At 42.7% G+C, this 10,201-nt stretch overlaps 1 protein-coding gene across 1 annotated transcript in view; it reads left to right on the top strand.

The window, feature by feature from the left end:
• Window positions 1-289: 289 nt before the first annotated feature.
• Tpo (thyroid peroxidase) overlaps window positions 290-10,201 on the top strand; it is a 69,750-nt gene continuing 59,838 nt past the window's right edge. Inside the window, 3 exon segments of the mRNA NM_019353.2 lie at window positions 290-330; window positions 986-1,080; window positions 7,626-7,710. Of these exon segments, the coding sequence (NP_062226.2) occupies window positions 987-1,080; window positions 7,626-7,710 (179 nt within the window). The 5' untranslated portion in view covers window positions 290-330; window position 986.

Genomic DNA, 10,201 nt, shown 5'->3' with positions numbered 1-10,201 from the left:
GGGTGACCCTAGCTAAGACACCTAGCAGGAAGGGATATGGAACCTTTCTATCTTTCTAGGTCAGGCAGCCAGAATGCTTTCTATGAGTGGCACCTTTGTTCTGACCAGCCAGGACACACAAGCACTTGGCAGAAACAAATACTAAACAAACAGAATGGAGCCACTCCTGTCTAAGCTTGAGTGGGCATCAGAGCATGGAGTCCATTTATATGGTGGGTAACCAAGTCTCCAGAAAGTAATTGAGATTCACATTTCTGAAGTTAAGGCCACAAAGAACACACCCAGCTGTGCACAGCCTGCTTCTTCAGTGGAGGAAAAGAAAATGGTCAGGTTGTAAAACTTTTTATTTTCCCATTTTCTAAGAGAAATCTATCATGAAACATGTAAAGTTGTCTAGGGAGGCCATTACTGGGCTGTGTGGCAAATAGATGTTTCTCCTAGCAAAGCCTGGTGGTGCCCTGTCCCCATTACTTCAGTTCACATGCACTAGGGCATCTATAGACCCATATTTACTATGATGTGTTCAACTCAGGATGCTGAGTCAGGGATTCAAGAATATCAATGTCTAAGATGAAGAAAACAAAAACTTAGAAAGTGGATGTGGATGTGATGGATTTTGGATCTTCTGTTTCACCTGAAATCACATCATTAGAATCATCATGTCACAAAAGATGTAGCAGCTGCCAAGGACTTATTTATCTTTATAAGTGCTAAATCCTGAATGTTAGCCATTCACTTCACATAGATGTGTTTGAAGAGGTACATTTCCCATTCTCTTGCTTCACCTTTCTGATGAAGAGGGGACCAGGTCTGATCAGCACTCCAGGCTGACTGTGTGTCTTCTTGGTTCTAAAGGTAGTTCAAGGTCCTAAGGTAGCAGCCTTGGACTTGGGAGGACCCACCTGAGGAGAGGTCTGGATATTTATGGTACATCCCACAGTATTCTGCTGACTTTCTGATTATCTCTTCCCCACTGCAACCCCAGAATGAGAACACTTGGAGCTATGGCAGTAATGCTGGTTGTGATGGGAACTGCAATTTTCCTCCCTTTCCTCCTGAGAAGCAGAGACATCTTGGGGGGTAAGTAACAAATGATATATGATTGTTTTATTCTTCTAAAGTTGCTTTTCACACTCAACAGACCAAACATGTCATGGCAGTTGTTGAGAATCAGTTAAGTTTTGTGCTTGTCAAAGGGAATAATACAATTCTTTGGTTTAGATGGATTAAATTATAATTCCTCCTTTAAAAGAACTGATTTTCCCCATGATTATAGAATAAATCATTTCTGTCTTATCTGTACCTATATCTTTTAAAAAGTTATGAAAATTTTTGTTTCTTTGTTCTAAGTTCATCTTAAATGCCTCTGGTATAGTTTTTAGTTTAGTTGTATGGGAAGTTATAGTAAAAAAAATCTACTGAGATGTCTGGATTAACATACTCATTCTTTGCTATAAAGAAGAAAAAAGGAAGGAAGGAAGGAAAGAAGGAATGAAGGAAAGGAAGGAAGGAAGGAAAGAATGGGAGGGTAGAGAAGGGAAGGGAAGGGATGGACAAGAAAGGGACCTGGGAAAAGAAAAGAAGAAAGGACAAGTGGTCACCCTGAAGCAAGCTTCCTGGTGGCAGGACGCTGCCCCTAAGTCTCTCACACACAGCCCAGACTTAGCATCCTTGTCTATACTCAGACCTGCTTCCTGCTAGGAGCTACATTCTGCCTAATTTATCTGCCTGAGCATCATGACTGTACTGAAGTCACCCTGCTGCCTTCCCAGGCTCAGGAACTCCTAAAGAAAGCATCCATCCACCTTTCCCTCTGGGTATCCACAATCAGGGATTGGTAAAGCACTCTTTCTGATGGGCATGACCCTCCCCTTCCAAGTCTGGCTCTTCAACTGACCACCACGACCTGTATTCCTGGTGAGCATTAATAATGTGGGAATTGTGTTTCCATGACAACTAAAAAGAAAACAAGAGGGGTTGCTCCTTTGAAATCTTCAAGAGAAACTAAGTACACCCCTTCATACCAATCTTTCTAACATCTGGAGCATGACAGGTGTTCAGCACACAGAAGGAAGTAAAACCACTTTATCCTTTTGTTCAATAACTATCAAGACCCCAGAGGAATAAAACAAGGCTGAAAAGATAGAGGTCAACAGTTTAGCCAAGAGCTCAATACTGCACCTGTGAGCTGTCCATAAAACCATCTGCACTGTGTGGCTTTAAAATTTGAAATCATATTCTTTTCAAAAATGAGGATATGGGACATCTGTAACTCTGCCCACAGAGTGTTTGTTTTGTTTCTTGAAACAGGGTTTCAGTATGCAGTCCCCATCGGGTTGGAAATCACCATGCAGAACATACAAATCTTCCTGCCTCTGCCTCTGCCTCCAGAGGGTTGGGATGAAAAGCAAGATTTATAAATCTGTAATAGAGTCAACTCTTTTGCTTACATTTTAATAGCATATAATAATGTGCAACATGACCTCCATAATGATAGTGTGCTTCGGAGTGTATTTTACCATTCATTAGAGTATTTTTAGCTGGCTTATTATCCATCTACACTATAAATTTCTTAGGTAGAAAACTTATAGGTAGTGGTGCCGCACATTGGTTGGCAAACACTGAAGAGAGATGAAACAGACTCACAAGGTCAAAGTCAGCTTTGGCTGTACCTTAGTCAGGTATAGGTCAGCAAGGGAGGACTTGCTGGGTTATGTGTGAGACCCTAGATTTGATAATAAATTTGTTTAAACCATCAAAATCACTGTTCGTGCCTTTCAAGTTCTGCATGGCATGGTAGCACCCCTCTAATGCCACCTGAGGCAGGAGGATTGTGAGTTAAAGGCTAGCATCTGATGTATAGTAAATTTGAGTGAACTCAGCCTGGACTTCATAAGACCCTGTGATAGAAAAACCAAAACAAGCAAAAATAATTTGCTTCACAATTGCTCAATCTTATGTTCTTTAATAGAAGAACATTTATCAGTTGAAAACTAAACGACAGTGTCTTTGAAACAATTCACCAGTATTCACCAGTAAAATGTATTTGAAACACAGTTTTCATATCTATTTCACTACAGCCAAAATTAAATGTATCTGGAAAATGACAACGCAGATGACTTTGTATATTTGGGGGACATCAGTGACACTTTGAGAAGCAAAGCTGTAGGGGGACACCACACACACACACACACACACACACACACACACACTCACTCACTCTATGCAAAGCCAGATGCCTCAGAGCACAGAGGAAAAGAATTCTTGGCACCTGGAAATTCAGTAATAAAGTACTGAAAATGAAAAAAAAGGTTTCATTTTCTCTTAGAGTATACCCGCGATCATTATAAATCTAGGAAAACTTTGCTCATCGTGTCTCTTGACAACCCTCAGTAGCACATGCTCCATGAAGTACTGTGTATTCCTCTCAACAGACTGCGATGGGCTTCCAGTGTTTGTGCAAAATTAAGATCCATGCGAAATTATCTTTATGGCGGACTCAGCAGCTCCAGTGTAGCTGTGAAAAGGAAATAAGATGCAAATGAACAGCATGAGCAGGAAAGCTGCCTTCAAACCCTGAGATTGGGAAGCCAGCCTAGTAGGGGGAGTTTGTTTAAAAGGCAAGCTGGCCAGCTCTATTCCAGTTCACCAGATTTCTGAATGCAGAGATCGTCAAAACGGGATCCACACGTGGCTCTGAGTGAACCCCAAGTGGTCAGAGTCAGCCAAAGGCAGGGCATAAGAGCCTGGGGCCTCTGTGGCTTTGGAGAAGAAGACCTTGGCTTTCTTTCACGTCTTTTGCTTTGTATTTGTGAACGAGTTTGGAACTATGTAGCCTGCTTCTTTGTCCTGACATACAGTATCTTCTTGTATAATGGCTTCTTCATTCCAGTTATGAATATGCAAGAGGTGCGATTCTAGAGGCCAGTGTGCCTCCCAGAGCAGATGGCACTTTCAGGACATACACGTGGACAGCCAGATGACAGATGCTATCTCCAGGATGGGGAATAAGTCAAGTTACTCTCTAGAATGTAGATTTCTATTCTAGAGAAACAGAAGAGACCAAGTTGAAATTCTTAGGATTATTGACCCTACCCTCAACCACAAGTCAGATGTAGCCTATGCACCTGCTAGGTGGATCTTGAGATGCAAAACAAAAAATGCCACAGGTCTTAGAGAAGCACTCTGTTTCCCCCTTCTGGCCAGAAAATCCATTTGTAAAGTATCTCACCACTCTACTGGGAAGAATGAAAAGGAGACTAAGTCTCTAGGCAGCCACAGACATCCAGGAACCCACATTAAAAACACAGCTGCCAGCTGCCTGGGGGCATTCCCCATTTATCTGCCTATTTGCAGCTTGTTCCCTAGTAAGTAACAACCTGTTTCCTCCCCCTCTTTCCTTTCTTTCCTTGCTTTCTTTCCTTGCTTTCTTTCCTTCCTTTCTTTTCTTATGAGCCAAGTCTGCTGCTCTAGCAGCTCCCATGGGATGCCAGCATACAGGTCAAGGTCTGCTGTCTGCCAGTCTTCTCTCTTATCTATCCTTCCTTTGTCTAATTCATTCGACCCCAGAAAGGTCAGCTAAGACGGGCAGAAAATTCTCTCTCCTCTGATGCGGATGAATGAGACACCTCTGTTCATCCAAAACTTAATTAATTTAAAATCTATCCAATTCCACAGAGAGTTTGGAAGATCATAGAAGAGAAGCATTTCTGTGGGAAATTTCTCAATAGAAAAACCTTTGGTTCAAAGATAAAATGTGAAATAATCAGCCTTTCTTTAAAACTTGGAAAAATATTTTGTAACATAGCAAATGAAATCATAAGTAATACATGATCATATCAATTTAAATATCAACTTAGTATTGGTCAATAGCAGAAAATTAGTTCACTGGCAGCTACTATTCCCTGGAAATGCACATGTACACACACACACACACACACACACACACACACACACACACACACTCACACACACTCTCACAATTTTTCTTCACAGTTAATTGTTCAGTGCAAGCATTTAGCTCGCACATAGTGATGTTTCTACTAAGTCCAACTTCTACCTGGCACCAAAGAGGTAAAAACTATGTGGTCCAGCCCTCTAAGTTTCATAGTGCGCAGGGCACAAAGTGAAGGACTGATCTTTTTTTTGTTCTGCTGTATCCCACTCAGAAGGTAATTACTCTAAGGGAGAGAGAATGAGTTGGATAGTTTAAGTAGATACTTCGGAGGGGTGGTTGGAGGGAGTGTACACAGATATGTTAGGGTATTTGCGGCCATGTGCATGTGTACAGAGGGCAGAAGAGGGCATCAGGGTTATTACTCTATAATTCTCTGCATTGTTAACCTAAGACAGGTTCTATCACTGAGCCCGAAGTTAGACTGGCAGCCAATGAGCCTCAGGGATCCTTCTGTCCCTGCTCTGTGCAGCATTGCAGTAAAAGGTACATATAGCTGTGTCAAACTTTTTTCCTGGATACTGGGGTCTGTACTGAGGGTGTAATGCAAATGTCCCTATATCCACTAATCCATTTCTTTAGTGCCAGATGACAATACATTTTAAGGTAAGGGGGAAATCAAGCTATTATACCTAGAGCTTTGAAAATTAAACCTTGTCCGTGTAGATTGTGAAGATCTTTCCCATGGAAAGGAGTGTGGATGTCACTCTGTGGGCATCAGGGTCTTTGTGTTGTGAGGGGAGGCACAACCTAGCAGGTCTATATTTACAAAGCCAGCTGACTTACTACAGCAAGAACAAAAGATAAGTGAGTTGTCGGCACCATGACTTGTCCTATTCGATAATGCTGGTGTACAGAACTTCCCAAAATGCATTAAGGAAGTGAAAGGAAAAGACAAACACTTTCAAGGGTCTCCAACTCCACTTGATTCGAGACCAACTGTCAAAGACTCTCTTAGTCATTGTACTGTTGCTGCAAAGAGAGAATGTGACCAAGGCAACACTTATAAAAAGAAAAAGAAAACATTTATTTGGGGAACTTGTCTCACAGTTTCAGAGGATTAGTCTAAGATCATTGTGTTGGGAAGACAGGTATGGCATTGGAGCAGTAGTTTTACATCCTGATCCATAGGCAGCAGGCAGAGAGAGAAACAGGTATTCACAGATACACTGAGAGACAGAGATAGAAGGAAAGCAGCAGACTGGGCCTATTGTGGGTTTTTTAAACATTTACACCTACCCCCAGGGACACATCTCTTCCAAAAAGGCCACATATATTCATTTCCAAACAGTTCCACTAATTGACCCAAGCATGCAAACCATGACAGAGGCCATGAATACTGGCGGGGACAGAAGAAGTTCAAGTTGAAGATGAATATTTGGGGGAGGATAAGAGAGAGAAATAAAAGCCAGAAGAGCCAAAAATATCAAAGAGGAGAAAGGGAAGAGAACTCAAGAACCAAGGCTGGGACAGAGAGGGCCATAGACAAGAGATTCAGCATTCTGTGAGCCCTCTGGAATCAACAGGCTTGCCACAAAGAGACCTACAATTTGTTTATAAATAGAGCCAAGAAATCACCATTCTCAATGTAAGAGCACTGAGCAGGATGTAGCATTCCAACTGTGGGAAAACTCTGCTCATTAAGGTCAAAGTCCACCATGACCAGATAGCCTCTGGGCTTGGTACATTATGGAAGACTTTCCTTCTCTGAACTTGTCCATGGAATTCTAAGCCTCCAAGCCCACCTCTACCTGAAGAATGTCACACAGCCTCAATTAGTTCATAAGTCCAATTTTTCTTTCTTCTGATAAAACCTGTTCAGTCAGCACCAGAGATTCCTGAAATGCTTCCCCATGTTAATGAGGCACTCTAGGTACTCTAAGATTCCAGCCAATGACATTTGCCCATTCTGGATGTCCCTTCTTCCAGTCCCTCAAAACTTTGAAAGCTTTCAATCACCCTTAGTAAAGTTGATCTACTTACTGACAGCTTGTCTCAGTGTGGTCCTTCACCACACATACTCACAGGGCTTCTAAACCAGCTCACCCCCACCCCACCTGTGCTGGATGTCTCTGCTCTCACTGCCCTTGTGGACCAAACCAGTCAACAATCTGAGGGCTGGGAGATCCACACCAACATCACTCAGCAATGTCCTCTTACCACAGTATCCTGACTCTAGTATGCCCACACCTATAGCCTCCCTGTTATAAGGCCAGCAATGCCCACTTAGATGGTAAATTCAGGACTACAGCTGTCTTCAGGAATGGAAATGAGAATTGGATTTAGCAAGATAGATTTAGAAGGAAATTGAGTAGACATACTGTCCCCCACATTGGAGACTGGTGTGGTTTTGGGAACTTGTGATCTTAAGGCTCTCCAACAGCTTCCCATCACATTGTATCTTCTTTCCTCAAGTAGCAAAGGCAGATGCTGTCAGGGGCTGAATGGTGCAAAGTTGTCTCCTTGATACAGTTTCTGAAATGTGCAGTTATTTAGTTTACCTTTACACAATTTGTTTCAATTTTGCATAGAAGCTAATGCTCCAGAGAGTTCCAATAAGCTGATCATTTCTAGAGACCACATGACTGTCACTATACCCATCTGCTAAAGCCGGCAGAGTTGCTGCCCTGTGGGGTCTGTTTTAATGGTGATGTGTTGATTTATATCCTAGGGAAGACTATGACATCCCATGTTATCAGTGTTGTAGAAACGAGCCAGCTTCTGGTGGACAATGCAGTCTACAACACCATGAAAAGGTGAGTGTTCACCATAACATCCTGCAATTGAGGCATTGAAGCTCATGTGAGATGACTCATGGTTCCAGTGTGATTGGCCACCATGAAAAACAATGCTCACTCTCAAAACTCTTTGCACAGAGAAGATGAAATCAAAAGCCAGAGGTCTAATCATAGTTCAAGGTGCCATGATGACAGAGTCTGAAGCTTGGACAGGAATAAAGTTAGGGCACTTTACAGAGAAAGGGGTGTTGTTTATTCAGGCTTGGTGCCTAGCCCCTATAATGTCACCATAACACTACCTCAAGCATAGAACCAGAGCCTCAACCTGCTTGTCACTGTTTCCTAAAATAATTGACTTTTTATACTAATTATAATTCAAAAATGTTTTCTAATCATATCACATGTATGTACATCTGTGGCCCACATGCATGGCTAAGATTCCTGCACTTGCTTTGTGCCTGCAGTGAATGTAAGAGGGCATCAGAGCCCTAAAACTGGATTTACAGACAGTTACAAGCACTGAGTAGGTGCTGGGAATCTAATCTGGATTCTCTAAATCAGTGCCCTTAACTCTGAGTCCTGTCTCCAGCCTGTGGCATCACATTTTTAAATATGCGACAGACACCATTGCTAGTGGCATCATGGTGACTCATTAGATATTCAAAAAATCAAAAACATACTAGGTTTTGTCTTCACAAACATCATTTCATTGGAAGTCGGTGAAAAGTTACAACTTCTCTCAAGGTACAAATTATTACCTGACATCTTCTGATTTACTTCAAATTTCTATTGTCCCAAGTAAAAAATTGTTCCACTATTCCACATTGGTTAGAGACAAATTGTTACCTGACTATTAAAAAAAATCGAAGGTGAAAGAGGAAACAATATTCTCTGAGCAGAAGAACTGATGAGAATTGTCAGAGAGAAAAGAAAAAGAGTTTGTAGTACTGTGGAATGCTCCTGGGAATCTTATAACCAGAAGAGTTACCCACTGGAAATGGGAGAAGAGGCAGAAAATTTTTAAAAACCTAAGAGTTTTATGGTGTCAACCTCAGTACATGGCCTACAACTGATGACAAAGGGCCCCATGACTGCACCATTATGGAAGGAAGAGGCATGAGGCTACACAGACAACATGGCAGCCTCACCTGTGATCTGTAGCCTGTGCTTCTGCAACAGGAAGTACAACCAAGTCTAAAAGCTGGCAGATGTGCATAAGACCTGCTATCAGTCATGGCTGGGCTACCTAGGAAGTAGCAGCTACCAGCACATCTTAGGGACCAGTGCCCTTTCTGGACCTGTAGGAGTGAGGCCATCAACTCCTCTGTTCTTTCAAACCAAGAATTCTCAGCAGACCAAGGAGATGAGATTTCCTGGCTCAAACTCTCACTTGTGTATCTGCAGAACAAAACCTATATCCATATATTCATTAGGTGGTCATCTATCTATCTATCTATCTATCTATCTATCTATCTATCTATCTATCTTTCTCTCCCCTCCCTTCTTCCTCTTTCCCTCCCCTTCTGTGGTTCCCTAGTTCAGCCCACAGTGGGGTTGTAGGAGTAGACAAAACACAGAGAGTGTTTGACTGCATCTCCCCAAACCACTGACGCTGTCAGGTGCTGGGCTTTATGCACATGCCTAGACACCCCTGGGGGTGGGAGAACACAGTCTAAGGTGTGGGAAGCCAAAGTTGGGGTTTCTTGACTCTCAGGTACCCTGTCACCATGAGGCTGGGACCATTGGGGGCCCATGGGCTGAGGACGACAAACCCAGGGCTGGAGAAATGGAGAACTCTGGTTTAGCTCATCAACGAAGGTAGCTGTGATGGTCTGAAAGCAGAGAGGCAGGCCTTCTATGAGAGACAAGCTGCAGCTCTATAGGCCTTCTCCATGCTCCTCATGGTGGTTTCAATGAAAGAGACAGTCCATGTTTATCCATACCATTTATTGAACGTTCATCGTGGAAAATAAATGAGAACCAACTTCTCCGAGTGGGTCAGAGATTAAACACCTTTTGCAGGGAAGAATGTCCAGGAAGAGAAACTTATTGATTAAACCCTCAGGGTCTCTAGGTACCTCATTAGCATGAAGAACTCTGTTTTAGGCTACATGATCATCATGGGGAATGTGGGCATGAGTTCTAGGCCAGGAATCTGGCAGGGAGCAGGGAGCAGGGAGGCAACTACTGTCTCAGGTCTGTTCTACCTTGCCAAGTTTCCTGGCACAGTCCATTGTCTCACGTTCCTCCTTCCCTCCCTTCCAGAATGTAGATAGACTATTTTCCTTATTTTTTCCTCAACTGAGAGGCAGTGGGTCTGAGGAAACAGGAAGCTCTAGACAGCACAAAGTACCAAGATCACATCCTTACCACTTCCTGGGGCAACAAATCTGTTCCCTTCCAGCATTCTAAGTCAGTTTCTGACTCATGATTCCCCATGGGCTCCAGGATTATCTGGATTATCTGTGTTCAGATCTGTGACATCATCTCAGTATGCTGACATTGAGAT

This window comes from Rattus norvegicus, chromosome 6, assembly GCF_021556685.1.
Source record: "Rattus norvegicus strain SHRSP/BbbUtx chromosome 6, alternate assembly SHRSP_T2T, whole genome shotgun sequence".
Classification (NCBI taxonomy): Eukaryota; Metazoa; Chordata; class Mammalia; order Rodentia; family Muridae; genus Rattus; species Rattus norvegicus.
Note: the sequence above shows the minus strand (reverse complement) of the source record. Positions and strands in the feature narration are given on the sequence as shown.